Raw genomic sequence first — 20,127 nt, 5'->3', positions numbered from 1 at the left:
AGTGAGGGCTTTCCCCCTCGGTTGTGGCTGTCAAATCCACCGGCTGTCAATTGTGATACCGCATCCGGTGATACCTTCGCAATAAAAGCGTGAGCAGGAAGTAGAATCGGACAACCCCTCTTCCACCCGTTGAAGAATTCGAATACGCAGGGTTGGGTAGGGTTACTTTAACTGGATTACTTTCAATGACTTTTGGATTACTCCGATACCAAATATGCCAATAAAAGACAAAAGAAACTAAATAGGAATCAAATGATGACTCACAACACGTGGTAAGCTTTCTCTCCGGGCTTTGATCTCTTTGATCTCCGGCAAAACGAACATAAAATGCAGGGTTGGGTAGGGTTACTTTAACTGGATTACTTTCAATGACTTTTGGATTACTCCAATACCAAATATGCTAATAAAAGACAGAAGAAACGATTGGCTGGCAACCAGTTCAGGGTGTCCCCTGCCCACTGCCCGATGATTGCTGGGATGGGTTCCAGCACCCCCGCGACCCTACTGAGGATAAGCGGTGCGGCTAATGAGATGAGATGAGACTATATCAAACATATTTCGTGTGATAGTGATGATTACTCTACAAAATACTACAGGAATACCACAAAAATTCTACAAAATAACTACAAAACTAAACATCAAATATAGTACTTGAAAACAGGGATCTCATATATTATTTTGCTTTTATTCTGAAAGGAGAAAAATAATATAGAAATACTACAAAAATACTACTACAGTAATAAAAGAGAGAAAAAAAAGAGAGGGCGAGAAAGAAAGAAGGGAATGAAATAAAGAGTGGAAGCAAGAAAGAGAGAGCTAGAAAGAGAGAAAAAAAAGTGAGAAGAAAATAAGAACGTGGGAAAGACATCAAATGAGAGGAAGAGAGAGAGAGAGAGAGAGAGAGAGAGAGAGAGAGCGAAAAGGAGTGCAGAAGAGAGAAAGTGAAAAAAGATATGGCTAAAGAGAGAGGGAGAGATAAAAAAAAGAGAAAGCGAAAGTGAGGAAAAAAACAGCGCAAAAGACAGAAATAAAAAGAGAGGGTGAGAAAGAAAGAAGAGAGTAAAAGAAAGAGTGAAAGCAAGAAAGAGAGAGAGAGAGAGAGATAGAAAGAAAGAAAAAGAGTGTGGAAGAGAGAACGTGAAAAAAGACATGGCTAAAGAGAGAGGGAGAGATAAAAAAAAGAGAAAGCGAAAGTGAGGAAAAAACAGCGCAAAAGAGAGAAATAAAAAGAGAGGGTGAGAAAGAAAGAAGAGAGTAAAAGAAAGAGTGAAAGCAAGAAAGAGAGAAAGAGAGATAGAAAGAAAGAAACAGTGCGGAAGAGAGAAAGTGAAAAAAGACATGGCTAAAGAGAGAGGGAGAGGAAAAAAAGAGAAAGTGAAAGTGAGGAAAAAACAGCGCAAAAGACAGAAATAAAAAGAGAGGGTGAGAAAGAAAGAAGAGAGTAAAAGAAAGAGTGAAAGCAAGAAAGAGAGAGAGAGATAGAAAGAAAGAAACAGTGCGGAAGAGAGAAAGTGAAAAAAAGACATGGCTAAAGAGAGAGGGAGAAAAAAAAAGAGAAAGCAAAAGTGAGGAAAAAATAGCGCAAAAGAGAGAAATAAAAAGAGAGGGTGAGAAAGAAAGAAGAGAGTGAAAGAAAGAGTGAAATCAAGAAAGAGAGAGAAAAAAACAGTGCGGAAGAGAGAAAGTGAAAAAAAGACATGGCTAAAGAGAGAGGGAGAGAAAAAAAAGAGAAAGCGAAAGTGAGGAAAAAAGAGCGCAAAAAAGAGAAATAAAAAGAGAGGGTGAGAAAAAAGTATTTTGCTTTTATTATTTAATTATTTAGCTTTTATTCTGAAAGGAGAAAAATAATATAGAAATACTACAAAAATACAACTATTGTAATACTATGATACAAATACTACTACAGAAATATAACAACACTAATATGGAAATACTAGAAAAATACTACTAGAATACTGCTTAAGAAATGTTTCAAAAATACTTCTGCAGAAATACTACAAAAATACCACACTATAATACTTAATATTACAAGAAATACTACTCTAGAAGCATAAGACAGAAATACCGAAAAAATACAACTACAGCAATACTCCAAAAATATCTACTATTAAAATACGAGAAAAATATTACAACGATAAAACTACAGTAATACTGTAGTACAAAAATACCAAAGAACTACTATAGGTATACAACAGGAATACTACAAAAAAGTAAAAAACAATAGTTGAAAATAATACGACAAAAATATTACAAACATAAAACTACTGTAAAACTCAACGAAAACCACAAAAAGACGAAAGATATACAACAAAAATTTGACTATGGAACTACAACAAAATACTACAGAAATGCTATAAAAATACTACTATGGAAATACAACAACAAAAAGACTACATAAATACTACAAAAGCCTACAGAACTTAGACAAAAATTATACCATCGCAATACCACAAAATACAACAGGAATACTTCAAAAATTAAAAAAATAATACAAAACAAATACTCCAAAAATACTCCAAAAATAAAACTTTTATAATAATACACAACTGGTACAAAAATACTACAGATATACAACAAAAGTTCTATGGAAATAGAACAAAATACTCCACATATACAAATAAAATACTGCAATGGAAATACTACCCAAAATCTATTACAGAAATACTACAAAAGAACAACAAAAATAAAACTACATTATTACTACAAAAACCTAGAGAACTTAGACAACAATTATACCATCGCAATACTACAAAATACAACAGGAATACTTCAAAATTTTAAAAAAAATAATACAACACAAATACTCCAAAAATACTCCAAAAATAAAACTTCTATAATAATACACAAATGGTACAAAAATACTACAGATATACAACAAAAGTTCTATGGATATAGAACAAAATACTCCACATATACAAAGAAAATACTGCAATAGAAATACTACCCAAAATCTATTACAGAAATACTACAAAAGAACAACAAAAATAAAACTACATTATTACTACAAAAACCTAGAGAACTTAGACAACAATTATACCATCGCAATACTACAAAATACAACAGGAATACTTCAAAAATTAAAAAAAATAATACAACACAAATACTCCAAAAATACTCCAAAAATAAAATTTCGATAATAATACACAACTGGTACAAAAATACTACAGATATACAACAAAAGTTCTATGGAAATAGAACAAAATACTCCACATATACAAAGAAAATACTGCAATGGAAATACTACCCAAAATCTATTGCAGAAATACTACAAAAATAAAACTACATGAACACTACTAAAACCTAGAGAACTTCAACAAAAAATATACCATCGCAATACTACAAAATACAACAGGAATACTTCAAAAATCAAAAAAAATAATACAACACAAATACTCCAAAAATACTCCAAAAATAAAACTTCTATAATAATACACAAATGGTACAAAACTCCTACAGATATACAACAAAAGTTCTATGGAAATAGAACAAAATACTCAACATATACAAAGAAAATACTGCAATGGAAATACTACCCAAAATCTATTACAGAAATACTACAAAAGAACAACAAAAATAAAACTACATTAACACTACAAAAACCTAGAGAACTTCAACAAAAATTATACCATCGCAAGATAACAATAAAACTACAGTAATACTGTAGTACAAAAATACCAAAGAAATACTATAGATATACAACAGGAATACTACAAAAAATACTGAGGATAAGCTGAGAATGAGATTTTTTTTAAAACCTCCCCCACACCAAAACAGGCTTTTATTTTGAAACACAATTCTCTCTTTCGGATTTTGGCAACGATACGATTTTGTATTTTAGCGCCCTCCTGCGGATTACTTTAGAATTACACTAAACGGGTCCTTTTTGGAAATGAAACGCTATAATCATCGAGAACAAAAAAGGAAATGTTGATTTATGTATTTGTTTACTCTTTAAACTTTCCCGGTATCTCCGTTTTAAAGACCATTTTGATATTTTTATTACAGATTTCATGTAAAACATTTTATTTTGGGACAGATCTAAGAAAAGTCAGAATATTTAACGGTAAAAAATATAATTTATGGGATTTTTTTTCAGTTTTCCTAACAATAAAGAGGCTTGGAATCCTATTTAACACGTATTTGTTTGATTTCAGATTCTTGTTGAAGTTCTGTAGGTTTTTGTAGCATTACAGTCATAAATTTTAGGCAATATTTCCATTGTAGTATTTTTTTTTATTATTTTGTTGAATTTCCATAGAATTCCTTATTTTTGTAGTATTTTTGTTGTATTATTGGAGTTTTTTTTTTGTAGAATTTATGTAGTATTAGTGTCGTATTTTTATTTGAAATTTTTGTAGAATTTTCTGTTGTATTTTGTAGTATTGCGATGGTATAGTTTTTGTTGAAGTTCTCTAGGTTTTTGTAGTGTTAATGTAGTTTTATTTTTGTTGTTCTTTTGTAGTATTTCTGCAATAGATTTTGGGTAGTATTTCCATTGCAGTATTTTCTTTGTATATGTGGAGTATTTTGTTCTATTTCCATTGAACTTTTGTTGTATATCTGTAGTATTTTTCTACCATTTGTGTATTATTATAGAAGTTTTATTTTTGGAGTATTTCTGGAGTATTTGTGTTGTATTCTTTTTTTTAATTTTTGAAGTATTCCTGTTGTATTTTGTAGTATTGCGATGGTATATTTTTTGTTGAAGTTCTCTAGGTTTTTGTAGTGTTCATGTAGTTTTATTTTTGTAGTATTTCTGCAATAGATTTTGGGTAGTATTTCCATTGCAGTATTTTCTTTGTATATGTGGAGTATTTTGTTCTATTTCCATAGAACTTTTGTTGTATATCTGTAGTATTTTTGTACCATTTGTGTATTATTATAGAAGTTTTATTTTTGGAGTATTTTTGGAGTATTTGTGTTGTATTGTTTTTTTTTAATTTTTGAAGTATTCCTGTTGTATTTTGTAGTATTGCGATGGTATAATTTTTGTTGAAGTTCTCTAGGTTTTTGTAGTGATCATGTAGTTGTATTTTTGTTGTTCTTTTGTAGTATTTCTGCAATAGATTTTGGGTAGTATTCCCATTGCTGTATTTTCTTTGTATATGTGGAGTATTTTGTTCTATTTCCATAGAACTTTTGTTGTATATCTGCAGTATTTTTGTACCATTTGTGTATTACTATAGAAGTTTTATTTTTGGAGTATTTGTGTTGTATTATTTTTTTTAAATTTTGAAGTATTCCTGTTGTATTTTGTAGTCTTGCAATGGTGTAATTTTTGTTGAAGTTCTCTAGGTTTTTGTAGTGTTCATGTACTTTAATTTTTGTTGTTCTTTTGTAGTATTTCTGCAATAGATTTTGGGTAGTATTCCCATGGCAGTATTTTCTTTGTATGTGTTGAGTATTTTGTTCTATTTCCATAGAACTTTTGTTGTATATCTGTAGTATTTTTGTACCAGTTGTGTATTATTATAAAAGTTTTATTTTTGGAGTATTTTTGGAGTATTTGTGTTGTATTATTTTTTTTGATTTTTGAAGTATTCCTGTTGTATTTTGTAGTATTGAGATAATGAATATTTTTTTAAAGTTCTGTAGGCTTTTGTAGTATTTCTGTAGTATTTTTCTTGTTGTATTTCCACAGTAGTATTTTTATAGCATATCTGTAGTATTTTGTTGTAGTTCCATAGTCAAATTCTTGTTGTATATCTGTCGTATTTTTGTGGTTTTCGTTGAGTTTTACAGTAGTTTTATGTTTGTAATATTTTTGTCGTATTATTGTCAACTATTGTTTTTTACTTTTTTGTAGTATTCCTGTTGTATACCTATAGTAGTTCTTTGGTATTTTTGTACTACAGTATTACTGTAGTTTTATCGTTGTAGTATTTTTCTCGTATTTTAATAGTAGATATTTTTGGAGTATTGCTGTAGTTGTATTTTTCCGGTATTTCTGTCTAATGCTTCTAGAGTAGTATTTCTGTTGTAATATTAAGTATTATATTGTGGTATTTTTGTAGAAGTATTTTTGAAACATGTCTTAAGCAGTATTCTAGTAGTATTTTTATAGTATTTCCATATTAGTGTTTTTACATTTCTGTAGTAGTATTTGTATTATAGTATTACTGTAGTAGTATTTTTGTAGTATTTCTATATTATTTTTCTCCTTTCAGAATAAAAGCAAAATAATATATGAGATCCCTGTTTTCAAGTACTTGTACTTGCTGTTTAGTTTTGTAGTTATTTTGTAGAATTTTTGTGGTATTTCTGTAGTATTTTGTAGAGTAATCATCACTATCACATGAAATATTTTTGATATAGATTTAATTAAATGTAAGTTAAACACTCTTGAGGGGCCCCCTAGTGGTTGCGGTGCCCTAAGCAGCCGCTTAGTTCGCTTATGCTTCGCTAATTATTAATCAACGCAAATTATTAGTTTGATAACTATCGTTCTCATAATGATGGTGCCTCTCTAGTACAGACTCAATAATAGTATTGCATCAAACGGGGAAGTCCTCTATCGTGGATTCCAGTAAACCGGGTTCTATTGCATCGATTTTTTGGGTTTCTGCCAAGGTCGCTAGAGCTCAAAAATCATTCGTAATCAAGTTAAACTAAAACGAGTCCGTTTTCTTAACCAATAGGTGCGCTTTTTCGAATATTCCCTACGGGGATCGAAGCATCACGCAGGGCTTTTATTTTACTAATCCGGTAAGTCAAACGAAAGGAAAAATTTGTGACCTTTATCTGTTGACTTTGAGGGAGTACAAATGGCAAAGTCAACACACGAGTTTAAAAGCAAACTGATGACCGAAGGAAAGACAGCAGGAAGATCTGCGCTCGTAATGGATTATTTACTTAAAGTTTGGCTTGTCGGCACAATTGTTACTGTTTTGACATGGCAACAAGGATACGGTAGTTATGTTTTTGTACTTATTTATGACCCGCCTAATGTAATAATCCAATCTGCTCAATTGGTGTCGGCGTGTTATCTATTATCCCAAGATAGTCTCAAACTGTGTTTCTCGAGCAGAAAATTGTCCAAAAAACAAGAAAATCAATACTTAAAAGAGAAAATATTGGAATGCAGTTTATGTCAAAAGGGTCATAAAACTTTTTGATATGGGACCGCAATTATATGCATTTTTGGCATTCCTCAAAATGATGTGTGATTTGTGACAAGATCGGAAAATTCGGCAATGTTAACAATGCCAAGAGTGCATATCATTAAAGTCATTGTCAAGACCAGAACAGGAGGAGGACCCAAATGCGTAACGTTTTTCACACAAGCTTTATTTTACGGGAATGGGGGAGTCACGCACGTTAACGCAAACGCCAGAGATTCGGCGATCGCTGGGCGGAAGAAGTAAGGCAGACAGGAACAGCAGGAAGCCAGAGGTCGACGAGATACCAGATACACAAGCAGATACCGGACGGACGGGGTCGATACCGGACAGGATGGGACATACAGACAGGATCGATACCAGATACACGAGCTGATAGCAGACAGGACAGGAGAGAAAGATCGATACCAGGTACACAAGCAGAAACCGGACGGACGGCGTAGATATCAGACAGGATGAGGCAGGCGGGATCGATACCGGATATTGTAGCAAGGTATCGGACAGGACAAGACAGATGGGATCACTACCAGACACTGGAGACTGGAGTCCGATATCAAACAGGACAAGATAGACAAGAACGATACCCGATACTGGAAACTGGATTCCGATATCAGACAGGACGAGACAGACGGGATCAATACCAGACACTGGAGTCAGACAACGAACAGGACAGGATACATAAGCAGGATACCGGACAGAGTCAAAACACACGTCTTGCGGGTGCAGAGGTTCGTTGACGGACTGACAAAGGGTGAGTGAGAGCACTGAGCTTAAACAGGAGGGAAGACAATCAGGCAACGAGCCGCAGCTGTCGCCAAAAGGGAGGGGCCAATTGAGGGCAATGGGCAACCGTGATAGTCATAAATGTTTTTTTTCAAATAAGTTCTGATAGGTCACTAATATATAATATTAGAATATTATAAGAGTGAATACCATTGCAGTCATTGATCATATTATACAGTACATAACACATTTGCATGAATATGGCAGGTCATAAATCAATCATAGTTGATAAATACATTTCAGGAAGGTAATAAATGCCGAGATTGCACAGAATTGCAGTCATAAATCAAATTAACGTAAAATATTTGCATGAACACGGCGTGTCTTAAATTAATCCTTCATTTGTGAACATCAGAAATGGCAAGAATGCATATTATTGCAGTCATAAATCATAAATAGTTGCTCAATATGACAATTTTATGACAGGATTGGACTCAAAAATAATACTTTTATTGTTCTTTTAAGAATTTTACAAGAGTTGGATGGTTATAAAACAATAAAAAATATATAACTCGACAGGTTTATGACCCTTTTTGATGAAAGGCTGCAATTCAATATTCTCTTTTTATCTTTTGCCTTATCATTTGGGGATTGTCCAAAGATATACTTCTTAAAATTTGCTGAATTAGCTCATTTGTCTGATAGACCCTATTCAAATGCAGCTTTTGTCAAAAACGGTCTTAAAACTGTCAAAGGAGCAATGAATTTATGATTTAGGACTGCAATTCTTGGCATTCTTGACATTCCTGAAACTCGGGTATGAATTATGTTTGATCGGTGACCCGGCCTTCCAGAAAATTATCATATTTTGGCAGTCATAAATCATAAGTCATAAATCTTTTTTTAAATTGCTTTGTTTGAAGCTGAAATTGATTGAAACCCGCTTGATATTTGGAATTGCTGATTCCATCTTTTTTTCCATCCAGCGTGTTCGATGCCGGAGCTGGGTGCAAACGTGGAAACGGCAGTGCAGAAGGAAAAGTTTAGGGCCGGGGAAGAGTTAGTGCTCTCTTGCCAAGAGGGATTTAAGTCTTCTTCAGGACACAGGAGTATCGTATGCACAGAGAACGGAGACTGGACCGGGACTAGGTTTACGTGCACTGGTGGGTCTCACTTAAATCATTTCTTGCCACGGTGTTCGGTATCCCCGTCTTTGGAACATGTCGACACAGCAGGCGTGTCCAAACTCCAGCCCGGGGGCCACTTAAGGCCCGTGATCAAATTTTTACTGACCCACGGCCTCTTTCAAAAAATTGAAATTATGTGGCCCGCCAGTAATGTTGACCGCAGTATAAAATAAATTTGTACAAAAAAATAAATGTATTCATGATAGCATCAAGATGATGGCAGTAGCTCTTTGGCCACCTTGCTCTTGGCTTTCCGTGAGAATTCTAGGTCACCCCATTTCCGGATAGCAAATAAGGAGATGATCTTTAGGGGCAGTCTAAAATCACAGTAACAACACAATAATAACAAAAAGGAATGAAAATGAATTGCCCATTCGTTTCAGATGGCAAATAAGGAGATGCCTTCAAGTACAGAGTAGATTGACAGTAAATACTCAGTAATAACACAGTAATAACATAGTAATTACACAGTAATAACAAAAATAAATGGACCAGTTTATTCCAGATGGAGAAAAAGGAGATGCCTTCCCCCTGAGATTGGATCTGCAACCTCAGTGGAAATGTTTAAATCTAAGTTTACAACACACTTCTATTCTATTGCATATAAATAATCTATATTTTATGTTGCTAATATGTGTGTTATTTGCCCTCATGTAGGTTTTAGATGAGTGGATGGTGTCATAATAGTCTGTAAGAATAGTTTGCAATACTCTTTGAATTTTTGCAGCCTTTTGAGACTCTTTGTGATTAAGGGCGTCACAAATAAACATGACTTGACTTGACTTGACTTAAGGAACTTTCTAAAATAACAGTAAAAACACAGTATTTACACAGTAATAACGCAGTAATAACATAGTAATTACACAGTAATAATAACAGTCATAAAGCTTTAATAACACAGTAATAACACAGTAATTACACATTAATAAGGTAATAACCAGCTCAGTAGCCTAGATGGTAGTGTGCCCGCTTTGAGACTGGGAGGTCGCTGGTTCGCGTCTCGGCCGAGACATACCTAATTGGTATAATGGCGGTGCCCTCTGTTGGCTGCGGCTGCATCGACTCGCTACAACGGGTCAGGTGTATCGACATTTCGTTCTGTGTACATTGTTACAAAGAATGACAATACAAAGGAAATTATTATTATTATTATTATTATTATTATTATTATTATTATAACACAGTAATAATAAAAATGAATGGGCCCGTTCATTCCAGATGGCAAATAAGGAGATGCCTTCAGGGACAGTTTAAAAAATCACAGCTACAGTAAAAACTCAGTAAAAACAAAAATTCATTCATTTCCTATGGCAAATAAGTCTAAAATCGCAGTAATTACACAGTGATTACACAGTAATAACATAGTAATAACACAATAAAACCAAAAAGGATTGAAAATAAATGGTCCCATTCGTTCCAGATGGCAAAAGAGGGGTGCTTTCAAGTACAGTCTAAAAATCACAGTAATTACAAGGGAATAATAACACAGTAATAACACAGTAATAATGTAATGGCACAGTAACAACTAAAAATAAATGGGCCCATTTATTCCAGATGGAGAACTGTCCAATATCATGGTAAAAACACAGTATTTGCACAGTAATTACACAGTAATAACGTAATAATAACACAGTAATAACAAAAATGAATGGGCCCATTCATTCCGGATGTCAAATAAGGAAATGCCTTCAAGTACTGTCTAAAACACAGTAATTACGCAGTGATTACGCAGTGATTACACAGTAATAACACAGTAATAACACAGTAATAACACAGTAATAACATAATAATAACAACACAGTAACAAAAATAAATGGGTCCATTTATTTCAGATGGAAAAAAGGAGATGCCTTCAGGGACTGTCTAAAATCACAGTAATTACACAGTGATTACAAAGGTAATCACACAGTAATAACGTAATAATAACACAGTAATATGCGCACGCGGCTTGTACAAAGGTGCGGCTTGTGTAAGTACAAAAGTGGCAAATCACTTAAAATGTGGTGGGTGCGGCTAATAATCAGGTGCGCTCTATAGTCCGGAATTTACGGTAATTACACAGTGGTTACACGGTAATAACACAGTAATAACACAGTAATTACACAGTAATAACATAATAATAATACAGTAATAACAAAAATATATGGGTCCATTCATACCAGATGGAAAAAAGGAGATGCCTTCAGGGACTGTCTAAAATCACAGTAATTACACAGTGGTTACACAGTAATGACACAGTAATAACACAGTTATAACGCAGTAATAACATAATAATAACACAGTAATAAAAATGGGCCCATTCATTCCAGATGGAAAAAAGGAGATGCCTTCAAGTACAGTCCAACATCACAGTAATTACACAGTAATGACACAATAATAACATAATAAAAACACACTAATAACAAAAATAAATGGGCCCATTTATTCCAGTTGGAAAAAAGGAGCTGCCTTCAAGGGCTGTCTAAAATCACATTACCGGTAATTACACAGTAATTACACAGTATTTACACCATTAAAACACAGTAATTATACAGTTAAAACACAGTAATAACAAAAATAAAAGGGCCCATTTCCCAGATGGGAAAAAAAGGAGATGCCTTCAGTGACTGTCTAAAATCACAGTAAAATCACAGTAATTACACAGTGATTACACAGTAATAACACAGTAATAACACAGTAATAACACAGTAACAACGCAATAATAACAAAAATGAATGATCCCATTCATTCCAGATGGCAAAAAAAGAGATCCCTTCAGGGACAGTCTAAAATACTAAAGTACTAACACAGTAATAACAAAAATGAATGAAAATGAATAGGCCCATTCATCCCAGATGGGAAAAAACTTGTGTTACTACGGCGACTATGTCACCAAGCCAACGAAGTGCTAGACAGCACAGATACTCAATAACGGCTCGCTTTTTGCGAATCCATTTCAATTTGATGTTAACCGACATTTGCTCATTTGTCCTTTTTCTTCTTCTGCATTTTTAAATGGTCTAGCCAAGCTGTGTCCCAATCCCGACCTGCTGACCAACGGGAACGTCTTCTTCGAAGATACCGCGTACCGGAGTATCATCAAGTATGAATGCCATGAAGGGTAAAGTGAGATTTCTTTGTTATTATCTGATTAACCGGATCGGTACTCTCCCTTAAAACATATGTGACAAACATGGGGCCTGCGGGCCGGGTCGGGCTCGTCAAGGGTTTGAATTCGGCCAGTGACAATACGATGAGAGAGGAATAATGACATGCAATTTGAAATATACTTTTTGGAAGAAGTAGTGAGTAACTATGACTCATTACTTTTTAAAGTAACATGCCCAACACTGTACGCAATAAGTTCACATAGTTACCATTTATCTAGTCAATTCATCCATTATCTGCACGGCTTGTCCTCAGTAGGGTCGCGGGGGTGCTGGAGCCCATCCCAGCTATCCTTGGGAAGTGGGCAGGTGTGGGGTCTAAAAAAGACCACAGACGTGTGGGAGAGCTATAAAAATTGGCTAAACGTAGAAGAAAATTCATCAATCAAAAGACTTATTTTTTTTCTCCTTCTGCAAAAATAAGCAAAGAGTGGACAAGCAACTCGCTCTTTCCATACTCTCTTACTGAACCTCGGTCACCCCCCTGTCTGCCTCGGTGTTTTATTGAAATCACTAGACATGGAAAAGTACTGGTATGTTGAGACAAAGGAAAAAGACCACCCCTCTGGAAAAGTACCAACACTTTTGAACAGAGAAAGGAAGACTAAGAGACGCCAAAAGGAACATTAAACTGATTAGAAATACACACCTTGAGCAAATACGATTAAGCCTACTGTACAGCAGGGGACACCCTGAACTGGTTGCCAGCCAGTCGCAGGGCACACAGGGACAAACAACAGGCCAATTAACCTGACATGCACGTTTCTAGACTGTGGGAAGCAACCCACGCTAGCACGGGGAGAACATGCAAACTCCACACACGAAGGTTTGAGCCCATGACCTCAGAACTGTGCCGCGGACGCGCTCACTACTCTGCCGCCCTGGTCAATTCAGTCATTCCAAAGAATGATTAGCAAAGAAACCTTTTTGCAGGTATATCCTCTCCGGACCCCAGAATGCAACATGCCAAGCCACTGGAACATGGAGCGCATCAGTACCAGAGTGCAAGCGTAAGTACTTTAAAAGCATGTACTATATTTTATCGAGATCATGTATAAATGCCCCGCAGCCGTGTCTTGTGGAATGGCTCCCATCCCAAAGTACGGTCGCCTGACTTTCAACAAGAACGCAAAAGGAAACATGACGTTTTTCGGCACTTTCGGGACCTATTCCTGCCTGCCGCCCTACGTCCTCATCGGGAATGCTCTTGCAGAGTGCTTGGCCGACGGACAGTGGACCCAAACCCCTGAATGTCGAGGTATTGGCATTTTTCCAGTATTCCTTTATTTTTCAAACGGGCGCGTTCCAAAAACGTCTTGCAATAGTCCTATCCCGCAAAGTAAAAACATGTTTTTATTTATTTCGCAATTTGTTTGGCTATTAAATACTGTATTATACATTGAAACCAAAGAACTAGGGGTGTATTCAAATCCGAGCCAAAAAAATAACGTTCGCAAGGCAATCCGTGATTCATTTTTACGCACCCTTATTACGCTTAAGTGTGCACGATCATTGATTTGACTTCTGGAAAGGGAAGTCAGACATTTACAACTCTTTCACAATTGCTAAAAAAGTTGGCCAAAGTTAAACACAAATTTGCAAATGTTTTAGTGTAGTAAAGTGGTCAATGTTAGGAACACTTGCAGTTTGGGACCAAACTTCAGACTCTTACCTTTCAAAACAAACCAAAACTGTTCGTATTCTCAAAATGGTTCAAGAACAGCATTCGATTTATGATGGGTACGTTTCGGATTGGGATTTTTACGCGAGTTGTACAGGAATGTTAAGGGGTTAACAAATAAAAGAACTGTATTTTACAAACTTTTTTACCAATACTGTAACTTCTGTACTATCAAAAAATTTTATATATATCTTGCTGCTTTATTGCACCACTGTGTTAATTAAGGACATACTCCACTTCACACTTACTTCACATCATATTTTGTTGCTATTTTGTGGGAGACAAAAACATGGCGTTACCAGAACACATATATATATATATATATATATATATATATTTTTATATATATATATATATATATATATATATATATATATATATATATAAATAAAATTGCAGTGCTTGGCGATGAGCGTCACAACCTCGTAGATCGCCTTCGTAGCATTTTTATTTGACTGCTGCTGTGCCGTTAAAACAGCTTCCAGTTGCTTCACCTTTTCACAGCGTTCATTTCAAGTCAAGTTATGTTTATTTGCATAGCCTTTAATCACAAGGAGTCCCAAAGGACTGTACAGACCACAGCCTATTATGACACCATCCCCTGATCTAAAACCTACATGATGGCAAAGAAAAACTCAAAAACCTCAGCATGAGGAAAATGAAGAAACCTTGAGAAGGGTTTTTGTAGCTTTTTGTAGTCGGCATGTTTCGTCTGGCAGTGACTCTTGATATCACATTGTTTGAAAGCAGCCTTAGTCTCTTGGCGAATTAGGCAGACAAAGTGGTTTACAGTCGCCATATTGTAATTGGAGCGGGCTAAAATTCTCCCAGAAAGCCTAGGGCAAGATGGCCAAAGAGCTACTGCCATCACCTTTTGAAATCGTGAATTTACAAACGGGCCACATATGAATTTTACGAGAGTAAAAATGTCACCACGGGCAATCACTGGCCCCTGGGACTTTAATGTGGTGAAAAGTCCAACTTTGTTGGCTATAGAAAACCTCTTCCTTTGCCTTTTGTGCTTTTGGCGTTTTGCTGACCATGATGGTTTTCAGAGAAATTCTAAATTGTATAAGATTTCTGCGCATAAAATGTAAGTTAATCAGGCTGTATAACATATGTGTACACCTTAAACCGCAAATTAACCAACACAAAGGCAGACACGGGCAGAAAAGGGGCGTGGCAACTGTTTCGCCAACCTGAATGCAGAACACAACTGTTGGGTCTAAAACGACCACTGAAGTGTGGGAGAGCTAAAAAAATATTGGCTACCTGTAGAAGAAAATGCACTAGACAAAGACTTGAGTTTTTAAACCAGTTGCAACCGGGGAGATGAGATCTTTCCATACTCTCTTACTCAATCTCAATCTCGGTCATCCCCCGTCTGCCTCTGTGTTTTATTGAGATCACAAGACATGGAAAAGTACTGGTATGTTGAGACAAAGACAAAAAAATCACCCCCCCCCTGGCTTCAAACAAAAACAGGAAGACTAAGAGACGGCCAAAAGTAACATCAAACTGATCAGAAATACACACCTTGAGTAAATACGTTTAAGCCTACTTTACAACAACGCACGATGAAAATATGTCGCGTAGCGAAACTGCGAAAAGTAAACCGGGATAAGCAAGGGATTACTGTATCATGAAAATATTGGACGCACGTCTCCCTTTGTGTTCGGAATTTGCGATTTTTCAAAAGACTAATGTCCAAATGAAAAAGAAATTTCTATTAATGTATGCACATGTTTCTTTCTAGTGGTCACTTGTCCTCCGCCAGGGACAATTTGGAACGCGTACATGTCCAGCAACGACCAGAGACGTTACGCCCATATGGAGACGGTGCAATACGGCTGCAACGGCAACTATCGACTAGAAGGAAGTTTCCAAATCGTTTGCCAGGAAAACGGAGAATGGTCGGAAAAACCCGCCTGCAAAGGTCCACCGATAAAACTTATTTACTATAACTTAAAATTTGTACAGCCAAGATGATGTCTCTTGGTGAGAGAAAGAGAGAAAGAGAGTGAGAGAGAGAGAAAGGAAAAGAGTGATAAAGAGAGAGAAATGGAAAGAGTGATAAAGAGAGAGAAACACATACAAACAGCAAATTAATAATAATAATAATAATAATTTCCTTTGTATTGTCATTCTTTGTAACAATGTACACAGAACGAAATGTCGATACACCTGACCCGTTGTAGCGAGTCGATGCAGCCGCAGCCAACAGAGGGCGCCGCCATTATACCAATTAGGTAATTAGTGAGAAAAAGAGAAAATGATACAAAAAGCAAAAGAGTGAGAAAGAGAGAGGGAGAGAAAGAGATACAGAAAGTGAGAAAGAGAGAAAAAGAGATAGAAAGAGATACAAAATGAGAGAAGGAGAAAGGGAAAGAGTGAGAGAGATAGAGAAAGGAACCCTTGAGAAAGAGAAAGAGAGGAAAAGAGGGAGAAAAGAGGGAGAAAGGGAAAGAGTTTGAAAAAGATGCAGAAATGGAAAGAGGGAGAAAGAAAGAAAAAAAGAAAAAGAAAGAAAGACAGACAGACAGACAGACAGAAAGAAAGAAAGAAAGAAAGAAAGAAAGAAAGAAAGAAAGAAAGAAAGAAAGAAAGAAAGAAAGAAAGAAAGAAAGAAAGAAAGAAAGAAAGAAAGAAAGAAAGAAAGTAAAATAGTGAGAAAGAGAAAGAAATATATACAGAAGACAAAATAGAGGGAAAGAGACAGAGATACAGAAAGTAAGAAGGAGAGGGGGAAGAGAGACAGAGAGTGAGAAAAAGAGAAGGAATTAGAAATACAGAAAGCAGGAGAATGAGTGAGAAAGATAGAGAAAGAGTTACAAAATGAGACAAGGAGAAAGGAAAGAGTGAGATAGAGAGAAAAGGAAAAGAGTGAGAAAGAGAGAGAGAGAAAAGGAAAGAGTGAGAATGAGAAAGAGAGGAAAAGAGTAAGAAAAAGATACAGAAATGGACAGAGTGAAAAAATGTACAGAAAGAGAAAGATTGAGGAAGAGAGAGCAAGAGATACAGAAAGCAAAATAGAGAGAAAGAGAGAAAAAAATGTACAGAAAGTGAGATGGAGAGAAAAAGACAGATACACAAAGCAAGAAAGAGAAAGAAAGAGACACAGAAAGTAAGAAAAAGAGGGAAAGAGATGCAGAGAGTGTGAAAGTGAGATAAAGAGAGGGACAGAGATACAGACAGCAAGAGAATGAATGAGAAAAAGAAAGCCAAAGAGTGAGAAAGCTAGAGAAAGGGAGAGAATGAGAAAAGAGAGACAGAGTGGGAAAGAGCTATACAAAGCGAAAAAGAGAGAAAGAGATAGAGAAATTGAGTTAAAAGAGAGAACGGAATCCAGAAAGTGTGAAAAAAGAGAGAAAGTGACACAGAAAGAGTGAGAGAGAAAGAATGAGATATGAAAGGAGTGAGAAAGAGAGGGAGAAAGATAAAAAGGGAAAGAGTGAGGAAAAAGAGAGAAAGACAGAAAGAGAGAGAGAGATAGAGTGAAGAAAGAAAGAAATACAGCTCCAATTGCTTTGCAAGTGGCACCTGGGTTGGGTGACATCAAAACCACTGCTCATTTTTCTCTTGCGCTTCTCTCAGCGTTGTCTCGCGGTCCGGATTAATTCCCTCGGCGGGCCTAGTCCGGCCCGACGGCCGCATGTTTTGCCACCCCGCATCTATTTCCCTAACGCTTTCTAACTGCTCACAATTCAGGTTTCCTCTCTCTTCTTCTCCTGCAGCTCCTTGCAAGATTAACATCAACAGAGGAAGAATATTATACAAAGGAAACAAACTCTGGATCTCGGACTTGGAGCCAAACCGAGTATTCCATAAAGATATCGTGTCCGTGTACTGCTTGAACCGAGTCAGGAAATGCGGCTACGCGGTTTCTACTCAGTGCATCGATGGAAACCTCCCAATCCCCGAATGCTACCAAGGTAGTACGCTAAGTATTTTGAACCGCAAGATGGAGAAAAAACACAAGTCCTGACCAACCGTTCGTTTTTGTTTTTCAGAGCCGGGCGCACTTGAATATAACTTGGACTCGAGGTCACTTCCTTCAGAAATACAACAGTGCTAGTTTTTAACCCTAACCCCAACCCTAAACCATAAACCCCAACCCAAACCTTTGCACTAACCCTAACCCTAGCCCTAACCCTAAACCCTAAACCTAAACTTAACCCTAACCTTAACCCTAAACCCTAAACCTAACCCTAACCCTAACCCTAACCCTAACCCTAACCCTAAACCCTAAACCTAAACCCTAAACCTAAACTTAACCCTAAACCTAAACCCCAACCCTAAAACCTAACCCTAAAACCTAACCCTAAAACCTAACCCTAAACCCTATACATAAACCCTAACCCTAACACTAACCCTAACCCTAGCCCTAACCCTTTCCAGATGGACTAAACAAAGAAGAGAAAAGAAGTCTAGATCTTTCCTCAGGCAAGTCCGGGAAACATTTTTAACCACAGGGCAACGGGACACACAGAAAATTATCCCCCTAATACAGGGGTGTCAAACTCATTTCAACTCGGGGGCCACACGGTAGAACAAACATTCTGTCGGGGGCCGGACTAGTAGATTAAAGAGAAAGAAAAAGAAGGATAAAGAAATAAGAGAAAGAGGGAGTGAAAGGGAGTGAGGGCGGGACAAAGAAAGAAAAAAGTCGTGCTAGAGGGGGAAAAGAAAGGGGGAGGAAGAAAGAAATCCAAAGAGAAATAGAAAGACAGAAGGAGAGAAAAGTAAGTGCAAAGGGTAGGAAGAGAGAAAGAGAAAAGAGAAAAAGAAAAAAGGAAGTTAGAGCAAAATAAGTTAAAAAGACACAGAGAGAGAAAGAGACAAAGAACAACAAAGGAAGAGAAAAAGAGAGACACAGAGAGTGAAAGAGACAGAGACAGAGAGTGGGAGAAAAGGGGTGGAAAAGAGAGCGAGAGAGAGAGAAAGTAATACAAGTGCAGTGTCTTTGTTCGGAGTACCTGGCTTTGGCAACATCAAGTTGACATATTTGAACCTGCAGCTCGTTTTTCTCTTGTGCTTCTCTGAGAGTTGTCTCGCGGGACGGATTCAATCCCTTGGCGGGCCTGATTTGGCCCGCGGGCCGCCTGTTTGACACCTGTGCCCTAATAAGTACCTACTCAGAATTTAGCCAAACTGCTAATAGAAAAATTAGACAAAATATAAACCAGACACTACAGAACACAGACATAATCCAAGATTACAAAATCATCTCAGCCTTTAAAAGAAACAAAAACCTAAAAGATTACTTAGTAAAAAGTAAATTACCGGAAATCAACATAACACAAACGCAGGGCCCCACATTCTACAAACAAGCCACCACAGTTAGGAACACCGTCACCAACACAAACTACCTAATTAAACAAACAATCACACCTACTACGGAAAACTGTATATACGTCATAAAGTGTAAACACTGTGACATTAAATATATAGGAGAGACAGGAAATTCTATCAGATGTAGATTAGCACAACACATTTACAACATTAGGAACATTAGACAAAGTAACACCCACCTTGTAGCCCACTTCATACAATATGGACTACAGGCATTAGAAATATGGGGCCTACAAACAAACAGCAATTGGACACAAAGGGAAAGACGTAAGGCAGAAAAACACTGGATAAGAAAACTTAACACTCTCTTTCCAGGTGGACTAAACAAACGCAGGTAAGACAAGGAACGCTCCAGTTTCCTGAATGGCCAGTGCAGAAACTTACTTTCTCAAGGACCTCCAATTTTTTGGGGGACCTTGAGAAAGAAAGATTGCTTCCTAACCTAACCCTAAACCCTAAACCTAACCTTAACCCTAACCCTAACCTTAACCCTAAACATAAACCCTAACCATAACCCTAAACCCTAGACCCTAAACCCTAAACCCTAAACCCTAATCCCTAATCCCTAACCCTAAACCCTAACTCTAACCCTAAACCCTAACCCTAAACCCTAACCCTAAACCTAACCTTAAACCCTAAACCCTAACCCTGAGCCTAAACTCTAAAACCTAACCCTAACTCTAACCATAAACCCTAACCCTTCTCCGTGACCCCCCAAATAAAGTACATTCTGCTGCTTAAAAGTGGTGTCCGTCATTTGAAAATGTAAGCCTGCCATAATGACTTTAAGCCAGGAGGTGGCAGCGGAGTACCGGATGTGTTGCCATTGGTTCTTAGACTATACTTTATGTCTCTCTCACTTACTCCCTTTTCTTTCTTTCCTTTCTTTCCTTTCATTCTTTCTTTCTTTCTTTCTTTCT

General features: G+C 36.5%; 1 protein-coding gene across 2 annotated transcripts; it reads left to right on the top strand.

The window, feature by feature from the left end:
• Positions 1 to 6,797: 6,797 nt before the first annotated feature.
• LOC148360601 (beta-2-glycoprotein 1-like) lies at positions 6,798 to 19,950 on the top strand. Of its 2 annotated transcripts, none has more exons than XM_088341474.1 (8): positions 6,798 to 6,909; positions 8,828 to 9,004; positions 12,032 to 12,110; positions 13,108 to 13,184; positions 13,244 to 13,432; positions 15,612 to 15,791; positions 17,590 to 17,787; positions 17,866 to 19,950. In XM_088341474.1, exons 1-8 carry the CDS (start codon positions 6,801 to 6,803, stop codon positions 17,928 to 17,930), a joined length of 1,074 nt encoding a protein of 357 aa, XP_088197600.1. In that variant the 5' UTR covers positions 6,798 to 6,800; the 3' UTR covers positions 17,931 to 19,950. The 2 variants fall into 2 exon arrangements, with proteins under 2 accessions (XP_088197600.1, XP_088197599.1); XM_088341473.1 differs by having other exon boundaries at positions 12,032 to 12,128.
• Positions 19,951 to 20,127: the final 177 nt, after the last annotated feature.

The sequence above is a fragment of the Urocampus carinirostris genome, chromosome 8 (genome assembly GCF_059441175.1).
Source record: "Urocampus carinirostris isolate Australia breed hairy pipefish chromosome 8, RoL_Ucar_1.0, whole genome shotgun sequence".
Lineage (NCBI taxonomy): Eukaryota > Metazoa > Chordata > Actinopteri > Syngnathiformes > Syngnathidae > Urocampus > Urocampus carinirostris.
This window is presented reverse-complemented; position numbering and strand designations above follow the sequence as displayed.